General features: G+C 49.6%; 1 protein-coding gene across 2 annotated transcripts in view; it reads left to right on the top strand.

The window, feature by feature from the left end:
• LOC139532885 (FERM, ARHGEF and pleckstrin domain-containing protein 1-like) overlaps positions 1-19,582 on the top strand; it is a 71,354-nt gene that overhangs the window by 9,534 nt on the left and 42,238 nt on the right. For both annotated transcript variants that reach the window (XM_071331035.1, XM_071331036.1), the window contains exons 5-7: positions 2,811-2,908; positions 4,479-4,593; positions 16,554-16,701. In XM_071331035.1, the coding sequence (XP_071187136.1) occupies positions 2,811-2,908; positions 4,479-4,593; positions 16,554-16,701 (361 nt within the window). The remainder of the gene's footprint in view (positions 1-2,810; positions 2,909-4,478; positions 4,594-16,553; positions 16,702-19,582) is intronic.

Here is a 19,582-nt window from a genome sequence, read left to right as displayed (position 1 = left end):
GTGGACAAGTCTTCTCTCCTCAACAAACACACCCTGAACCATCAAAGAGAGAAGGGGACACAGTGTAACCTACTGTCGAGGGACGAGACACGGTGTAACCTACTGTCGAGGGACGAGACACGGTGTAACCTACTGTCGAGGGACGAGACACGGTGTAACCTACTGTCGAGGGACGAGACACGGTGTAACCTACTGTCGAGGGACGAGACACGGTGTAACCTACTGTCGAGGGACGAGACACGGTGTAACCTACTGTCGAGGGACGAGACGCGGTGTAACCTACTGTCGAGGGACGAGACGCGGTGTAACCTACTGTCGAGGGACGAGACGCGGTGTAACCTACTGTGGAGGGACGAGACGCGGTGTAACCTACTGTCGAGGGACGAGACACGGTGTAACCTACTGTGGAGGGACCAGACGCGGTGTAACCTACTGTCGAGGGACGAGACGCGGTGTAACCCACTGTCGAGGGACGAGACGCGGTGTAACCCAGTGTCGAGGGACGAGACGCGGTGTAACCTACTGTCGAGGGACGAGACGCGGTGTAACCCACTGTCGAGGGACGAGACGCGGTGTAACCCACTGTCGAGGGACGAGACGCGGTGTAACCCACTGTCGAGGGACGAGACGCGGTGTAACCTACTGTCGAGGGACGAGACGCGGTGTAACCTACTGTCGAGGGACGAGACGCGGTGTAACCTAGTGTCGAGGGACGAGACGCGGTGTAACCTACTGTCGAGGGACGAGACGCGGTGTAACCTAGTGTCGAGGGACGAGACGCGGTGTAACCTACTGTCGAGGGACGAGACGCGGTGTAACCTAGTGTCGAGGGACGAGACGCGGTGTAACCTAGTGTCGAGGGACGAGACGCGGTGTAACCTACTGTCGAGGGACGAGACGCGGTGTAACCTACTGTCGAGGGACGAGACGCGGTGTAACCTAGTGTCGAGGGACGAGACGCGGTGTAACCTAGTGTCGAGGGACGAGACGCGGTGTAACCTAGTGTCGAGGGACGAGACGCGGTGTAACCTACTGTCGAGGGACGAGACGCGGTGTAACCTAGTGTCGAGGGACGAGACGCGGTGTAACCTACTGTCGAGGGACGAGACGCGGTGTAACCTAGTGTCGAGGGACGAGACGCGGTGTAACCTAGTGTCGAGGGACGAGACGCGGTGTAACCTAGTGTCGAGGGACGAGACGCGGTGTAACCTAGTGTCGAGGGACGAGACGCGGTGTCACCTAGTGTCGAGGGACGAGACGCGGTGTCACCTAGAGTCGAGGGACGAGACGCGGTGTCACCTAGTGTCGAGGGACGAGACGCGGTGTCACCTAGAGTCGAGGGACGAGACGCGGTGTCACCTAGAGTCGAGGGACGAGACGCGGTGTCACCTAGAGTCGAGGGACGAGACGCGGTGTCACCTAGAGTCGAGGGACGAGACGCGGTGTCACCTAGAGTCGAGGGACGAGACGCGGTGTCACCTAGAGTCGAGGGACGAGACGCGGTGTCACCTAGTGTCGAGGGACGAGACGCGGTGTCACCTAGTGTCGAGGGACGAGACGCGGTGTCACCTAGAGTCGAGGGACGAGACGCGGTGTCACCTAGAGTCGAGGGACGAGACGCGGTGTCACCTAGAGTCGAGGGACGAGACGCGGTGTCACCTAGAGTCGAGGGACGAGACGCGGTGTCACCTAGAGTCGAGGGACGAGACGCGGTGTCACCTAGAGTCGAGGGACGAGACGCGGTGTCACCTAGAGTCGAGGGACGAGACGCGGTGTCACCTAGAGTCGAGGGACGAGACGCGGTGTCACCTAGTGTCGAGGGACGAGACGCGGTGTCACCTAGTGTGGGTTGACTGCCTTGCTCAGGGCCCGGGGAACAGTGGGTTAACTGCCTTGCTCAGGGCCCGGGGAACAGTGGGTTAACTGCCTTGCTCAGGGCCCCGGGGAACAGTGGGTTAACTGCCTTGCTCAGGGGGCTGTTTTATGGCTTGGCAACATTCTCAGGCTGTTTGTAGATTCCCTCTGTCAAGGCAACTGACGTGACTTTTATCTAACCCTGGAAGGCGGGTTTGGTTTTCAAGACTATGCCATTACAAACCAGGTTTCTGCCTGTGCAGACCATAGGTAATAGTTACCATGCATATCCTCTCTCTCTTCTCTCTCTCTCTCTTGGTCGCTCTCTCTCTCTCTCTCCTGTCTCTCTCTCTCTCTCTCTCTCTCTCTCTCTGTCTCTCTCTCTCTCTGTCTCTCTCTCTCTCTGTCTCTCTCTCAATTCAATTCAATTCAATTGACTTTATTGACATGGCAAGTTATTATTACTTACATTGTCAAAGTATACATATCGAAAAATTTAAATAAAATATATATGTATATATATACACAAAATATATATATATTTATATATAAATAAATGGTGGGACTAACAGCAATAATAATAGTAGTAGTGGACATGGGATTACCATTAATAACAGCTACAACAACAATATTAATCAGAACAACAATACATTAAAGCAACAGTAGTAGACCAGTGTCAACATGACTGAGAAGACACATGACCTGGTACGAAAGACAAAACAAAACTAAGCTAAATGGGAAATATTATCTCTCTCTCTCTCTCTGTCTCTCTCTCTGTCTCTCTCTCTGTCTCTCTCTCTGTCTCTCTCTCCTCTCTCTCTCTCTCTCTCTGTCTCTCTGTCTCTCTCTCTCTCTCTCTCTCTCTCTCTCTCTCTCTGTCTCTCTCTCTTTCTCTCTCTCTCTCTCTCTCTCTCTCTCTCTCTCTCTCTCTCTCTCTCTCTCTCTCTCTCTCTCAGGTACCTGTTTGCTCTCCAGATAAAGCATGATCTGGCGTGTGGACGTCTGACCTGCAGCGACACTAGTGCTGCTCTGCTGGTCTCCCATATCGTCCAGTGTAAGAATACTGTCTATTATAGTATAGTTAGAGCTTCCTGATGCATACTGTCTATTATAGTATAGTTAGAGCTTCCTGATGCATACTGTCTATTATAGTATAGTTAGAGCTTCCTGATGCATACTGTCTATTATAGTATAGTTAGAGCTTCCTGATGCATACTGTCTATTATAGTATAGTTAGAGCTTCCTGATGCATACTGTCTATTATAGTATAGTTAGAGCTTCCTGATGCATACTGTCTATTATAGTATAGTTAGAGCTTCCTGATGCATACTGTCTATTATAGTATAGTTAGAGCTTCCTGATGCATACTGTCTATTATAGTATAGTTAGAGCTTCCTGATGCATACTGTCTATTATAGTATAGTTAGAGCTTCCTGATGCATACTGTCTATTATAGTATAGTTAGAGCTTCCTGATGCATACTGTCTATTATAGTATAGTTAGAGCTTCCTGATGCATACTGTCTATTATAGTATAGTTAGAGCTTCCTGATGTATACTGTCTATTATAGTATAGTTAGAGCTTCCTGATGCATACTGTCTATTATAGTATAGTTAGAGCTTCCTGATGCATACTGTCTATTATAGTATAGTTAGAGCTTCCTGATTTATTTTACTACCGGCTCCAGTGCCGGTATTGAGTTCCACACTGAGTTGATGAGGTAGTTAATATGCTTAGAGGAGCCATTGTCATTCAGGCTGAACCAATTCTCTGAATACATACAAATACCTGTCAGACAAATCGTCAGAACCACGGAGCAAATTCAGAATCACTTAGTTGCCATGGAACCTGTCCAGTTCTCATCACCTTTGGGTAATCTGGAGAGACTGTTGCTGAGTACCTGATACAGAGGGAATCCCTCCCAGTTCTCATCACCTTTGGGTAATCTGGAGAGACTGTTGCTGAGTACCTGATGCAGAGGGAATACCTGCCAGTTCTCATCACCTTTGGGTAATCTGGAGAGACTGGTGCTGAGTACCTGGTACAGAGGGAATACCTGCCAGTTCTCATCACCTCTGGGTAATCTGGAGAGACTGGTGCTGAGTACCTGATACAGAGGGAATACCTGCCAGTTCTCATCACCTTTGGGTAATCTGGAGAGACTGGTGCTGAGTACCTGGTACAGAGGGAATACCTGCCAGTTCTCATCACCTCTGGGTAATCTGGAGAGACTGTTGCTGAGTACCTGATACAGAGGGAATACCTGCCAGTTCTCATCACCTCTGGGTAATCTGGAGAGACTGTTGCTGAGTACCTGGTACAGAGGGAATACCTGCCAGTTCTCATCACCTTTGGGTAATCTGGAGAGACTGTTGCTGAGTACCTGATACAGAGGGAATACCTGCCAGTTCAGGCTCTAGTGGGGTGACGTCTGTGAATTGAACTCTTCTCTTAGTTATTCAGTAACACTCCTCCCTCTCGTCTCTCCTCTCTCTCTTCTCCTCCCTCTCGTCTCTCCTCTCTCTCTTCTCCTCCCTCTCGTCTCTCCTCTCTCTCTTCTCCTCCCTCTCGTTTCTTCTACTATCTCTCCCTCTTTCTCGCTCTCTCCTCTCTTCTCTCCACAGCTGAGATCGGGGACTTTGACGAGGTCCAGAGTTTTCAGCACCTTCTGCACAACAAGTACATGCCAAACCAGGACGCCTTGATGGACAAGATCACAGAGTACCACCAGAAGCATGTGTGAGTCACCCTACCTTTCTCTGGACCCTCCTGCAAAATTGGAGTTTGGGTCACGTACAAAGTGTAGACTACCGGTTCTGAAATGGCGATGTCTACGCGGTTTCCTATCGATAGGCTACCAGATGATGTGGTGCTGGTGTTTGGCTTTAAAACCTCTACCGCTTCTCTCTCCCGGATCCGGGATCCTCCTCATCAAAAAAGCTGACTAGCATAGCCTAGCCTAACGCGACAGGGATATCATATAATATAATTTTCATGAAATCACAAGTCCAATACAGCAAATGAAAGATAAACATCTTGTGAATCCAGCCATCATTTCCGATTTTTAAAATGTTTTACAGCGAAAACACAATATGTATTTATATTAGCTCACCACAATAGCCAAACACACAACGGCATATTTTCACCGCATAGGTAGCTTTCACAAAACCCTCAAATAGAGATAAAATTAATCACTAACCTTGAACAACTTCATCAGATGACAGTCTTATAACATCATGTTATACAATACATTTATGTTTTGTTCGAAAATGTGCATATTTGAGGTATAAATCGTAGTTTTACATTGCAGCCACCATCACAAATAGCACCAAAACAGCCAGAATAATTACAGAGAGCAACGTGAAATACATAAATACTCATCATAAAACATTTATGAAAAATACATGGTGTACAGCAAATGAAAGATAAACATCTTGTGAATCCAGCCAATATTTCCGATTTTTTTAAAGTGTTTTACAGCGAAAACACAATATATATTTATATTAGCTCACCACAATAGCCAAACACACAACGCCATTTATTCACCGTCAACATAGCTTTCACAAAACCCAGAAATAGAGATAAAATTAATCACTAACCTTTGAACAACTTCATCAGATGACAGTCTTATAACATCATGTTATACAATACATTTATGTTTTGTTCGAAAATGTGCATATTTAGAGGTACAAATCCTGGTTTTACATTGTGAATATGTAGCCATGATGCACCAAATTGTCCAGAGATATTTTGGACAGTCACGTAATCTAACCATAAACTTTACTAAAAAATACTTGTTGTATGGCAAATGAAAGATACACTGGTTCTTAATGCAACCGCTGTGTTAGATTTAAAAAAAATAACTTTAGTACAACATACAGCTTGCAATATTGTGAGACAGCGCTCACATATTCTCCGCCTTGTTGGAGCCAACATATACCACAAAAATACGAAATAACATCATAAATATTCTCTTACTTTTGATGATCTTCCATCACAATGTTGTGCAAGGAGTCCTAGTTCCAGAATAAATCGTTGTTTTGTTTTAGAATGTCCATTTCTTTTGTCGAATTAACAAATTAGCAACTTGGCTAGCCATGTGGAGGGCACATGTCCAAGAAATCGTTGCGCCTGAAATGAAAAAGTCCCAATAAACGTCGAATAAACTGGTCAAACTCGGTTGAAAATCCTACTTTATGATGTTTTTCTCATATGTATCCAATAAAATCAGAGCCGGAGCATTTCGCCGTGTATACCGAACGCTTTTCAGAAGACAATGTGGAGTTCCCCTGTGCGCAGCTGAATACTGACGATAGGGCGGACCTGTCACTCCAAAAGCTCTCATTCGGTCTCACATCAAGCTAGACACCCCATTCAACATTCTACTGCCTGTTGACATCTAGTGGAAGGCGTATGAAGTGCATACAGATCCATAAATAAAAGCCAGTTGAATAGGCAAGCCCTGACACAGAGCCCCATTTTCAGAATTTTCACTTCCTGTATGGAAGTTTGCTGCCAAATGAGTTCTGTTTTACTCACAGATATAATTCAAACAGTTTTAGAAACTTCAGAGTGTTTTCTATCCAATAGTAATAATAATATGCATATTGTATGATCTAGAACAGAGTACGAGGCCTTTTAATTTGGACACGATTTTTTCCCAAAGTGAAAACAGCGCCCCCTATTAAGAAGAAGTTATTAATGGAGACATGTTTATTTATATTGGGTTGTCATGTTTCACCTCGTGTTTCACCTCGTGTTTCACCTCGTGTTTCTTTGGGTTGTCGTGTTTCACCTCATGTTTCACGGAGCTGCAGGCCTACTGTGTCACAATGCTGCTATTCAGAATGTTGGCTGGCGGAAATCATGTATTTACTTGTTCCGTAATTAAAGTGGGAATTCAAACATTTGCAGATTGTAAAATGTATGTTTGATGCAACCGCATACTAATCAGTAACCAATCATGTTTTGGGGGAATATACAGCGCCTTCGGAAAGTATTCAGACCCCTTGACCTTTTACACATTTTGTTACGTTACAGCCTTATTCTAAAATTGATTGAAAATCATAATGACAAAGCAAAAACAGGTTTTTAGAAATGTTTGCAAGGACTGTGTCGAGGTACAGATCTGGGGGAAAGTCCCCAAGAACACAGTGGCCTTAAATAGAAAAGGGGAGGTGACCAAGACCCCGATGGTCACTCTGACAGAGCTCCAGAGTTCCTCTGTGGAGATGGGAGAACCTTCCAGAAGGACAACCATCTCTGCAGCACTCCACCAATCAGGCCTTGATGGTAGACTGACAGAAGCCTCTCCTCAGTAAAAGGCACATGACAGATTACATCAGAAAGATGAGAAGTTAGATGGTGATTTAGCTGCTGTAGATGAATCTTGATGTACATCAGTAGCCAGGCCCAGTGTTGTGTAATGCACTACTGTCGTGTTGTGTCTAGCAGCCAGCCAGCCTCAGAACAGTGTTGTGTAATGCACTACTGTCGTGTCTAGCAGCCAGCCAGCCTCAGAACAGTGTTGTGTAATGCACTACTGTCGTGTCTAGCAGCCAGCCAGCCTCAGAACAGTGTTGTGTAATGCACTACTGTCGTGTCGTGTCTAGCAGCCAGCCAGCCTCAGAACAGTGTTGTGTAATGCACTACTGTCGTGTCTAGCAGCCAGCCAGCCTCAGAACAGTGTTGTGTAATGCACTACTGTCGTGTCTAGCAGCCAGCCAGCCTCAGAACAGTGTTGTGTAATGCACTACTGTCGTGTCGTGTCTAGCAGCCAGCCAGCCTCAGGCCCAGTGTTGTGTAATGCACTACTGTCGTGTCTAGCAGCCAGCCAGCCTCAGAACAGTGTTGTGTAATGCACTACTGTCGTGTCTAGCAGCCAGCCAGCCTCAGAACAGTGTTGTGTAATGCACTACTGTCGTGTCTAGCAGCCAGCCAGCCTCAGAACAGTGTTGTGTAATGCACTACTGTCGTGTCTAGCAGCCAGCCAGCCTCAGAACAGTGTTGTGTAATGCACTACTGTCGTGTCTAGCAGCCAGCCAGCCTCAGAACAGTGTTGTGTAATGCACTACTGTCGTGTCTAGCGGCCAGCCAGCCTCAGAACAGTGTTGTGTAATGCACTACTGTCGTGTCTAGCAGCCAGCCAGCCTCAGGCCCAGTGTTGTGTAATGCACTACTGTCGTGTCTAGCGGCCAGCCAGCCTCAGAACAGTGTTGTGTAATGCACTACTGTCGTGTCTAGCAGCCAGCCAGCCTCAGAACAGTGTTGTGTAATGCACTACTGTCGTGTCTAGCAGCCAGCCAGCCTCAGAACAGTGTTGTGTAATGCACTACTGTCGTGTCTAGCAGCCAGCCAGCCTCAGAACAGTGTTGTGTAATGCACTACTGTCGTGTCTAGCGGCCAGCCAGCCTCAGAACAGTGTTGTGTAATGCACTACTGTCGTGTCTAGCAGCCAGCCAGCCTCAGAACAGTGTTGTGTAATGCACTACTGTCGTGTCTAGCGGCCAGCCAGCCTCAGAACAGTGTTGTGTAATGCACTACTGTCGTGTCTAGCAGCCAGCCAGCCTCAGGCCCAGTGTTGTGTAATGCACTACTGTCGTGTCTAGCAGCCAGCCAGCCTCAGAACAGTGTTGTGTAATGCACTACTGTCGTGTCTAGCAGCCAGCCAGCCTCAGGCCCAGTGTTGTGTAATGCACTACTGTCGTGTCTAGCGGCCAGCCAGCCTCAGAACAGTGTTGTGTAATGCACTACTGTCGTGTCTAGCAGCCAGCCAGCCTCAGGCCCAGTGTTGTGTAATGCACTACTGTCGTGTCTAGCGGCCAGCCAGCCTCAGAACAGTGTTGTGTAATGCACTACTGTCGTGTCTAGCAGCCAGCCAGCCTCAGAACAGTGTTGTGTAATGCACTACTGTCGTGTCTAGCAGCCAGCCAGCCTCAGAACAGTGTTGTGTAATGCACTACTGTCGTGTCGTGTCTAGCAGCCAGCCAGCCTCAGAACAGTGTTGTGTAATGCACTACTGTCGTGTCTAGCAGCCAGCCAGCCTCAGAACAGTGTTGTGTAATGCACTACTGTCGTGTCTAGCGGCCAGCCAGCCTCAGAACAGTGTTGTGTAATGCACTACTGTCGTGTCTAGCAGCCAGCCAGCCTCAGGCCCAGTGTTGTGTAATGCACTACTGTCGTGTCTAGCAGCCAGCCAGCCTCAGGCCCAGTGTTGTGTAATGCACTACTGTCGTGTCTAGCAGCCAGCCAGCCTCAGGCCCAGTGTTGTGTAATGCACTACTGTCGTGTCTAGCAGCCAGCCAGCCTCAGGCCCAGTGTTGTGTAATGCACTACTGTCGTGTCTAGCAGCCAGCCAGCCTCAGGCCCAGTGTTGTGTAATGCACTACTGTCGTGTCTAGCAGCCAGCCAGCCTCAGAACAGTGTTGTGTAATGCACTACTGTCGTGTCTAGCAGCCAGCCAGCCTCAGGCCCAGTGTTGTGTAATGCACTACTGTCGTGTCTAGCAGCCAGCCAGCCTCAGAACAGTGTTGTGTAATGCACTACTGTCGTGTCTAGCAGCCAGCCAGCCTCAGAACAGTGTTGTGTAATGCACTACTGTCGTGTCTAGCAGCCAGCCAGCCTCAGAACAGTGTTGTGTAATGCACTACTGTCGTGTCTAGCAGCCAGCCAGCCTCAGAACAGTGTTGTGTAATGCACTACTGTCGTGTCTAGCAGCCAGCCAGCCTCAGAACAGTGTTGTGTAATGCACTACTGTCGTGTCTAGCAGCCAGCCAGCCTCAGAACAGTGTTGTGTAATGCACTACTGTCGTGTCTAGCAGCCAGCCAGCCTCAGAACAGTGTTGTGTAATGCACTACTGTCGTGTCTAGCAGCCAGCCAGCCTCAGAACAGTGTTGTGTAATGCACTACTGTCGTGTCGTGTCTAGCAGCCAGCCAGCCTCAGAACAGTGTCGTGTCCACATCGATGGTTAGAGATGGTTATCTATAAAGCTCCTCTTGGCGCGCCCTGCCTTCCTGTCTTCCCTGTAAAACTATTGTGGGACTGATGGAACAAGACTGTCCCTGTCCTTCCTTTCCCAGAATTCCAGCTGAGATGACTCATCCATTCCTTGGGTGTGTGCCAGGACCCACTTCCTCCCTCTCATCCCTCCCTCCTCTGCTCTCTCATCCCTCCCTCCTCTGCTCTCTCATCCCTCCCTCCTCTGCTCTCTCTCCCACCCTCCTCTGCTCTCTCATCCCTCCCTCCTCTGCTCTCTCATCCCTCCCTCCTCTGCTCTCTCTCCCAGCCCCTCCTCTGCTCTCTCATCCCTCCCTCCTCTGCTCTCTCTCCCAGCCCCTCCTCTGCTCTCTCTCCCAGCCCCTCCTCTGCTCTCTCTCCCAGCCCCTCCTCTGCTCTCTCATCCCAGCCCCTCCTCTGCTCTCTCTCCCAGCCCCTCCTCTGCTCTCTCTCCCAGCCCCTCCTCTGCTCTCTCTCCCAGCCCCTCCTCTGCTCTCTCTCCCAGCCCCTCCTCTGCTCTCTCATCCCAGCCCCTCCTCTGCTCTCTCTCCCAGCCCCTCCTCTGCTCTCTCTCCCAGCCCCTCCTCTGCTCTCTCATCCCAGCCCCTCCTCTGCTCTCTCTCCCAGCCCCTCCTCTGCTCTCTCTCCCAGCCCCTCCTCTGCTCTCTCATCCCAGCCCCTCCTCTGCTCTCTCTCCCAGCCCCTCCTCTGCTCTCTCATCCCTCCCTCCTCTGCTCTCTCATCCCTCCCTCCTCTGCTCTCTCTCCCAGCGCCTCCTCTGCTCTCATCCCTCCCTCCTCTGCTCTCTCATCCCAGCCCCTCCTCTGCTCTCTCATCCCTCCCTCCTCTGCTCTCTCATCCCTCCCTCCTCTGCTCTCTCTCCCAGCCCCTCCTCTGCTCTCTCATCCCTCCCTCCTCTGCTCTCTCATCCCTCCCTCCTCTGCTCTCTCTCCCAGCCCCTCCTCTGCTCTCTCATCCCAGCCCCTCCTCTGCTCTCTCTCCCAGCCCCTCCTCTGCTCTCTCATCCCTCCCTCCTCTGCTCTCTCTCCCAGCCCCTCCTCTGCTCTCTCATCCCTCCCTCCTCTGCTCTCTCATCCCTCCCTCCTCTGCTCTCTCATCCCTCCCTCCTCTGCTCTCTCTCCCAGAGATGGGCACCAGTCCTAAGATCTAGTCTTCCCTGGGTGTAGACGTTGTCCCTAACTACAGATCTAGGATCAGATGACCCCTAGTCTTCTCTGGGTGTAGACATTGTCCCTAACCACAGATCTAGGATCAGATGACCCCTAGTCTTCCCTGGGTGTAGACGTTGTCCCTAACCACAGATCTAGGATCAGATGCCCTCTAGTCTTCCCTGGGTGTAGACGTTGTCCCTAACCACAGATCTAGGATCAGATGTCAGGTTACTGTTCTTCTTTTACTCCCTCTACCCCCTCTACCCTCTCTGTCTGGCCTACCAACCCCCTCTACCCTCTCTGTCTGGCCTACCAACCCCCTCTACCCTCTCTGTCTGGCCTACCAACCCCCTCTACCCTCTCTGTCTGCCCTACCAACCCCCCTCTACCCTCTCTGTCTGCCCTACCAACCCCCTCTACCCTCTCTGTCTGCCCTACCAACCCCCTCTACCCCCTCTACCCTCTCTGTCTGGCCTACCAACCCCCTCTACCCTCTGTGTCTCCCCTACCAACCCCCTCTACCCCCTCCACCCTCTCTGTCTGCCCTACCAACCCCCTCTACCCTCTCTATCTGCCCTACCAACCCCATCTACCCTCTCTGTCTGCCCTACCAACCCCCTCTACCCTCTCTGTCTGCCCTACCAACCCCCTCTACCCCCTCTGTCTGCCCTACCAACCCCCTCTACCCTCTCTGTCTGCCCTACCAACCCCCTCTACCCCCTCCACCCTCTCTGTCTGCCCTACCAACCCCCTCTACCCTCTCTATCTGCCCTACCAACCCCATCTACCCTCTCTGTCTGCCCTACCAACCCCCTCTACCCCTCTACCCTCTCTGTCTGCCCTACCAACCCCCTCTACCCCCTCCACCCTCTGTGTCTGCCCTACCAACCCCCTCTACCCCCTCTACCCTCTCTGTCTGCCCTACCTACCCCCTCTACCCTCTCTGTCTGCCCTACCAACCCCCTCTACCCCATCTACCCTCTCTGTCTGCCCTACCAACCCCCTCTACCCCCTCTACCCTCTCTGTCTGCCCTACCAACCCCCTCTACCCCCTCTACCCTCTCTGTCTGCCCTACCAACCCCCTCTACCCCCTCCACCCTCTCTGTCTGCCCTACCAACCCCCTCTACCCCCTCTACCCTCTCTGTCTGCCCTACCAACCCCCTCTACCCCCTCTACCCTCTCTGTCTGCCCTACCAACCCCCTCCACCCTCTCTGTCTGCCCTACCAACCCCCTCTACCCTCTCTGTCTGCCCTATCTACCCCCTCCACCCTCTCTGTCTGCCCTACCAACCCCCTCTACCCCCTCTACCCTCTCTGTCTGCCCTATCAACCCCCTCTACCCTCTCTGTCTGCCCTACCAACCCCCTCTACCCTCTCTGTCTGCCCTACCAACCCCCTCTACCCTCTCTGTCTGCCCTACCAACCCCCTCCACCCTCTCTGTCTGCCCTACCAACCCCCTCTACCCTCTCTGTCTGCCCTACCAACCCCCTCCACCCTCTCTGTCTGCCCTACCAACCCCCTCTACCCTCTCTGTCTGCCCTACCAACCCCCTCCACCCTCTCTGTCTGCCCTACCAAACCCCTCTACCCTGCCCTACCAAACCCCTCTACCCTCTCTGTCTGCCCTACCAACCCCCTCTACCCCCTCCACCCTCTGTGTCTGTCCTACCAAACCGGGCCCCTCTCCACCCCCCAAACCAACCGCTGTCCCTCAGGAGACCAGCCAGCCCAGATCAGAGCAGGAAGGATGGTCTAATTCAGGCCCACATACAGGAAACAGGAAACTATTTCCACTCAGCAGATTTAGTAACTCAAAGTCTCTCGTGTGTTGGTGGGGAGGCGGAGGGCAATATATTAGTCCAACATATTGGTTAAGCATTATGTTCATGGATCCTATTAGTTTAATGGATCCTATTAGTTTAATGGATCCTATTAGTTTAATGGATCCTATTAGTTTAATGGATCCTATTAGTTGTTAGTTTTGTTAGTTTAATGGATTATATTAGTATAATGTTTTGTTAGTTTTATTAGTTATCAGATTTACAACCAAGCTTTCCTTTAAGGCTGTTGCACTGAATTAGTCAACATGTTGATGACAATGGTACAGATGAAACAGTGGAACTGGTCCAACGTGATGTTGAAATACTAAAGCGTTGGTCTGTGTCCTGTGTGTCCCCAGACGCCAGCCGAGTCAGACTATGAAATACTAAAGCGTTGGTATGTGTCCTGTGTGTCCCCAGAGGCCAGACGCCAGCCGAGTCAGACTATGAAATACTAAAGCGTTGGTCTGTGTCCTGTGTGTCCCCAGACGCCAGACGCCAGCCGAGTCAGACTATGAAATACTAAAGTGTTGGTCTGTGTCCTGTGTGTCCCCAGACGCCAGACGCCAGCCGAGTCAGACTATGAAATACTAAAGCGTTGGTCTGTGTCCTGTTTGTCCCCAGAGGCCAGACGCCAGCCGAGTCAGACTATGAAATACTAAAGCGTTGGTCTGTGTCCTGTGTGTCCCCAGAGGCCAGACGCCAGCCGAGTCAGACTATGAAATACTAAAGCGTTGGTATGTGTCCTGTGTGTCCCCAGACGCCAGCAGAGTCAGACTATGAAATACTAAAGCGTTGGTCTGTGTCCTGTGTGTCCCCAGACGCCAGCCGAGTCAGACTATGAAATACTAAAGTGTTGGTCTGTCTCCTGTGTGTCCCCAGAGGCCAGACGCCAGCCGAGTCAGACTATGAAATACTAAAGTGTTGGTGTGTGTCCTGTGTGTCCCCAGACGCCAGCCGAGTCAGACTATGAAATACTAAAGCGTTGGTCTGTGTCCTGTGTGTCCCCAGACGCCAGCCGAGTCAGACTATGAAATACTAAAGTGTTGGTCTGTGTCCTGTGTGTCCCCAGAGGCCAGACGCCAGCCGAGTCAGACTATGAAATACTAAAGCGTTGGTCTGTGTCCTGTGTGTCCCCAGAGGCCAGACGCCAGCCGAGTCAGACTATGAAATACTAAAGCGTTGGTCTGTGTCCTGTGTGTCCCCAGAGGCCAGACGCCAGCCGAGTCAGACTATGAAATACTAAAGCGTTGGTCTGTGTCCTGTGTGTCCCCAGACGCCAGCCGAGTCAGACTATGAAATACTAAAGCGTTGGTCTGTGTCCTGTGTGTCCCCAGACGCCAGCCGAGTCAGACTATGAAATACTAAAGCGTTGGTCTGTGTCCTGTGTGTCCCCAGACGCCAGCCGAGTCAGACTATGAAATACTAAAGTGTTGGTCTGTCTCCTGTGTGTCCCTAGCGGCCAGACGCCAGCCGAGTCAGACTATGAAATACTAAAGCGTTGGTCTGTGTCCTGTGTGTCCCCAGACGCCAGCCGAGTCAGACTATGAAATACTAAAGTGTTGGTCTGTGTCCTGTGTGTCCCCAGAGGCCAGACGCCAGCCGAGTCAGACTATGAAATACTAAAGCGTTGGTCTGTGTCCTGTGTGTCCCCAGAGGCCAGACGCCAGCCGAGTCAGACTATGAAATACTAAAGTGTTGGTCTGTGTCCTGTTTGTCCCCAGAGGCCAGACGCCAGCCGAGTCAGACTATGAAATACTAAAGCGTTGGTCTGTGTCCTGTGTGTCCCCAGAGGCCAGACGCCAGCCGAGTCAGACTATGAAATACTAAAGCGTTGGTCTGTGTCCTGTGTGTCCCCAGAGGCCAGACGCCAGCCGAGTCAGACTATGAAATACTAAAGCGTTGGTCTGTGTCCTGTGTGTCCCCAGAGGCCAGACGCCAGCCGAGTCAGACTATGAAATACTAAAGCGTTGGTCTGTGTCCTGTGTGTCCCCAGACGCCAGACGCCAGCCGAGTCAGACTATGAAATACTAAAGCGTTGGTCTGTGTCCTGTGTGTCCCCAGAGGCCAGCAGAGTCAGACTATGAAATACTAAAGTGTTGGTCTGTGTCCTGTGTGTCCCCAGAGGCCAGACGCCAGCCGAGTCAGACTATGAAATACTAAAGCGTTGGTCTGTGTCCTGTGTGTCCCCAGACGCCAGCCGAGTCAGACTATGAAATACTAAAGTGTTGGTCTGTCTCCTGTGTGTCCCTAGCGGCCAGACGCCAGCCGAGTCAGACTATGAAATACTAAAGTGTTGGTCTGTGTCCTGTGTGTCCCCAGAGGCCAGACGCCAGCCGAGTCAGACTATGAAATACTAAAGTGTTGGTCTGTGTCCTGTTTGTCCCCAGAGGCCAGACGCCAGCCGAGTCAGACTATGAAATACTAAAGCGTTGGTCTGTGTCCTGTGTGTCCCCAGAGGCCAGCAGAGTCAGACTATGAAATACTAAAGTGTTGGTCTGTGTCCTGTGTGTCCCCAGAGGCCAGACGCCAGCCGAGTCAGACTATGAAATACTAAAGTGTTGGTCTGTGTCCTGTGTGTCCCCAGAGGCCAGACGCCAGCCGAGTCAGACTATGAAATACTAAAGCGTTGGTCTGTGTCCTGTGTGTCCCCAGACGCCAGCCGAGTCAGACTATGAAATACTAAAGCGTTGGTCTGTGTCCTGTGTGTCCCCAGACGCCAGCCGAGTCAGACTATGAAATACTAAAGCGTTGGTCTGTGTCCTGTTTGTCCCCAGACGCCAGACGCCAGCCGAGTCAGACTATGAAATACTAAAGCGTTGGTATGTGTCCTGTGTGTCCCCAGACGCCAGACGCCAGCCGAGTCAGACTATGAAATACTAAAGCGTTGGTCTGTGTCCTGTGTGTCCCCAGACGCCAGCCGAGTCAGACTATGAAATACTAAAGCGTTGGTATGTGTCCTGTGTGTCCCCAGACGCCAGACGCCAGCCGAGTCAGACTATGAAATACTAAAGCGTTGGTCTGTGTCCTGTTTGTCCCCAGACGCCAGACGCCAGCCGAGTCAGACTATGAAATACTAAAGCGTTGGTCTGTGTCCTGTGTGTCCCCAGACGCCAGCCGAGTCAGACTATGAAATACTAAAGCGTTGGTCTGTGTCCTGTTTGTCCCCAGCGGCCAGACGCCAGCCGAGTCAGACTATGAAATACTAAAGCGTTGGTCTGTGTCCTGTTTGTCCCCAGAGGCCAGACGCCAGCCGAGTCAGACTATGAAATACTAAAGCGTTGGTCTGTGTCCTGTGTGTCCCTAGCGGCCAGACGCCAGCCGAGTCAGACTATGAAATACTAAAGCGTTGGTCTGTGTCCTGTTTGTCCCCAGAGGCCAGACGCCAGCCGAGTCAGACTATGAAATACTAAAGCGTTGGTCTGTGTCCTGTGTGTCCCCAGAGGCCAGACGCCAGCCGAGTCAGACTATGAAATACTAAAGCGTTGGTCTGTCTCCTGTGTGTCCCCAGAGGCCAGACGCCAGCCGAGTCAGACTATGAAATACTAAAGCGTTGGTCTGTGTCCTGTGTGTCCCCAGAGGCCAGACGCCAGCCGAGTCAGACTATGACATACTAAAGCGTTGGTCTGTGTCCTGTGTGTCCCCAGACGCCAGCCGAGTCAGACTATGACATACTAAAGCGTTGGTCTGTGTCCTGTTTGTCCCCAGCGGCCAGACGCCAGCCGAGTCAGACTATCAGCTATTGGAGATGGCCCGGCGGTTGGAGATGTATGGAGTCAGACTCCACCCTGCTAAGGACCGAGAGGGGACCAAGCTCAGTCTGGCTGTGTCTCATATTGGACTGCTGGTGTTTCAGGTACTGCTGGGTAATATGTGCACCAGATATTTATCCACCAGGATCATGGGAGTTTATTTCTGATCTCTTACCTTTTTTTGTTTGTTGGTATTTTCTTAAAACTGCATTGTTGGTTAAAGGCTTGTAAGTCAGCATTTCACTGTGAGGTCTACTACACCTGTTGTATTCAGCATTTCACTGTGAGGTCTACTACACCTGTTGTATTCAGCATTTCACTGTGAGGTCTACTACACCTGTTGTATTCAGCATTTCACTGTAAGGTCTACTACACCTGTTGTATTCAGCATTTCACTGTGAGGTCTACTACACCTGTTGTATTCAGCATTTCACTGTGAGGTCTACTACACCTGTTGTATTCAGCATTTCACTGTGAGGTCTACTACACCTGTTGTATTCAGCATTTCACTGTGAGGTCTACTACACCTGTTGTATTCAGCATTTCACTGTAAGGTCTACTATACCTGTTGTATTCAGCATTTCACTGTAAGGTCTACTATACCTGTTGTATTCAGCATTTCACTGTAAGGTCTACTACACCTGTTGTATTCAGCATTTCACTGTAAGGTCTACTACACCTGTTGTATTCAGCATTTCACTGTAAGGTCTACTACACCTGTTGTATTCAGCATTTCACTGTAAGGTCTACTACACCTCTTGTATTCAGCATTTCACTGTGAGGTCTACTACACCTGTTGTATTCAGCATTTCACTGTGAGGTCTACTACACCTGTTGTATTCAGCATTTCACTGTATGGTCTACTACACCTGTTGTATTCAGCATTTCACTGTATGGTCTACTACACCTGTTGTATTCAGCATTTCACTGTATGGTCTACTACACCTGTTGTATTCAGCATTTCACTGTATGGTCTACTACACCTGTTGTATTCAGCATTTCACTGTGAGGTCTACTACACCTGTTGTATTCAGCATTTCACTGTAAGGTCTACTACACCTGTTGTATTCAGCATTTCACTGTGAGGTCTACTACACCTGTTGTATTCAGCATTTCACTGTGAGGTCTACTACACCTGTTGTATTCAGCATTTCACTGTAAGGTCTACTACACCTGTTGTATTCAGCATTTCACTGTGAGGTCTACTACACCTGTTGTATTCAGCATTTCACTGTGAGGTCTACTACACCTGTTGTATTCAGCATTTCACTGTGAGGTCTACTACACCTGTTGTATTCAGCATTTCACTGTGAGGTCTACTACACCTGATGTATTCATGTGACAAATAACATTAGATTTGAGTAATGCTGCCGTTAGGAATCCTCTTCATACCACTTAGGGCTGTGACTGGCATGGCATTTTGGATGAGGGTTATTGGTCAGCCAAATGACCACGGTCACCGTAACAACCATTTGGAGAAAAAAATAAAAAAGGGATGGGGGCGTTGCCTAGGCAACCGAAGACTTATTTGTCTAGCACCATGCTTACCGAGGAACAATAAAGTTTCATCACTTTGTGGAGTCTATGTCACAGCAGAAACGGACTCAAACGCACGAATGCCCAGCTGTCCGCTCTTCAGTCAGCTGTTCTTTCCACACACAGAAAAAAATATATATATACACTACATGATTGGAACTAAGGGGCCCGAACCATGAAAAACAGCCCCAGACCATTATTCACTGGAACTAAGGGGCCCGAACCATGAAAAACAGCCCCAGACCATTATTCCTCCTCCACCAAACTTTACAGTTGGCACTATGCATTGGGGCAAGTAGCATTGTACTGGCATCCGCCAATCCCAGGTTAGTCCGTCGGACTGCCAGATGTGAAGTGTGATTCGTCAATCCAGAGAACACATTTCCACTGCTCCAGAGTCCAATGGCGGCGAGCGTTACACCAGTCCAGCATATTTTACGATTTAGATTCTTCAAAGTAGCCACCCTTTTCTCACACTTGGCATTCTCTCAACCAGCTTCACCTGGAATGCCTTTCCAACAGTCTTGAGACTGTCTGGGAAGTGTTCTCTGTGATACAGAATACTATGTCATGTCTGTATGAATGTTGTCCAACCAACTGAAACTCCTCTCTCCTATAGGGACACACTAAGATCAATGCTTTTAACTGGTCTAAACTCTCTCCTATAGGGGGACACTAAGATCAATGCTTTTAACTGGTCTAAACTCTCTCCTATAGGGACACTAAGATCAATGCTTTTAACTGGTCTAAACTCTCTCCTATAGGGACACTAAGATCAATGCTTTTAACTGGTCTAAACTCTCTCCTATAGAGACACTAAGATCAATGCTTTTAACTGGTCTAAACTCTCTCCTATAGGGGGACACTAAGATCAATGCTTTTAACTGGTCTAAACTCTCTCCTATAGGGGGACACTAAGATCAATGCTTTTAACTGGTCTAAACTCTCTCCTATAGGGACACTAAGATCAATGCTTTTAACTGGTCTAAACTCTCTCCTATAGGGACACTAAGATCAATGCTTTTAACTGGTCTAAACTCTCTCCTATAGGGGGACACTAAGATCAATGCTTTTAACTGGTCTAAACTCTCTCCTATAGGGACACTAAGATCAATGCTTTTAACTGGTCTAAACTCTCTCCTATAGGGGGACACTAAGATCAATGCTTTTAACTGGTCTAAACTCTCTCCTATAGGGGGGACACTAAGATCAATGCTTTTAACTGGTCTAAACTCTCTCCTATAGGGACACACTAAGATCAATGCTTTTAACTGGTCTAAACTCTCTCCTATAGGGACACTAAGATCAATGCTTTTAACTGGTCTAAACTCTCTCCTATAGGGGGACACTAAGATCAATGCTTTTAACTGGTCTAAACTCTCTCCTATAGGGGGACACTAAGATCAATGCTTTTAACTGGTCTAAACTCTCTCCTATAGGGGGACACTA

This window comes from Salvelinus alpinus, chromosome 10 (assembly GCF_045679555.1).
Source record: "Salvelinus alpinus chromosome 10, SLU_Salpinus.1, whole genome shotgun sequence".
Classification (NCBI taxonomy): Eukaryota; Metazoa; Chordata; class Actinopteri; order Salmoniformes; family Salmonidae; genus Salvelinus; species Salvelinus alpinus.
This window is presented reverse-complemented; position numbering and strand designations above follow the sequence as displayed.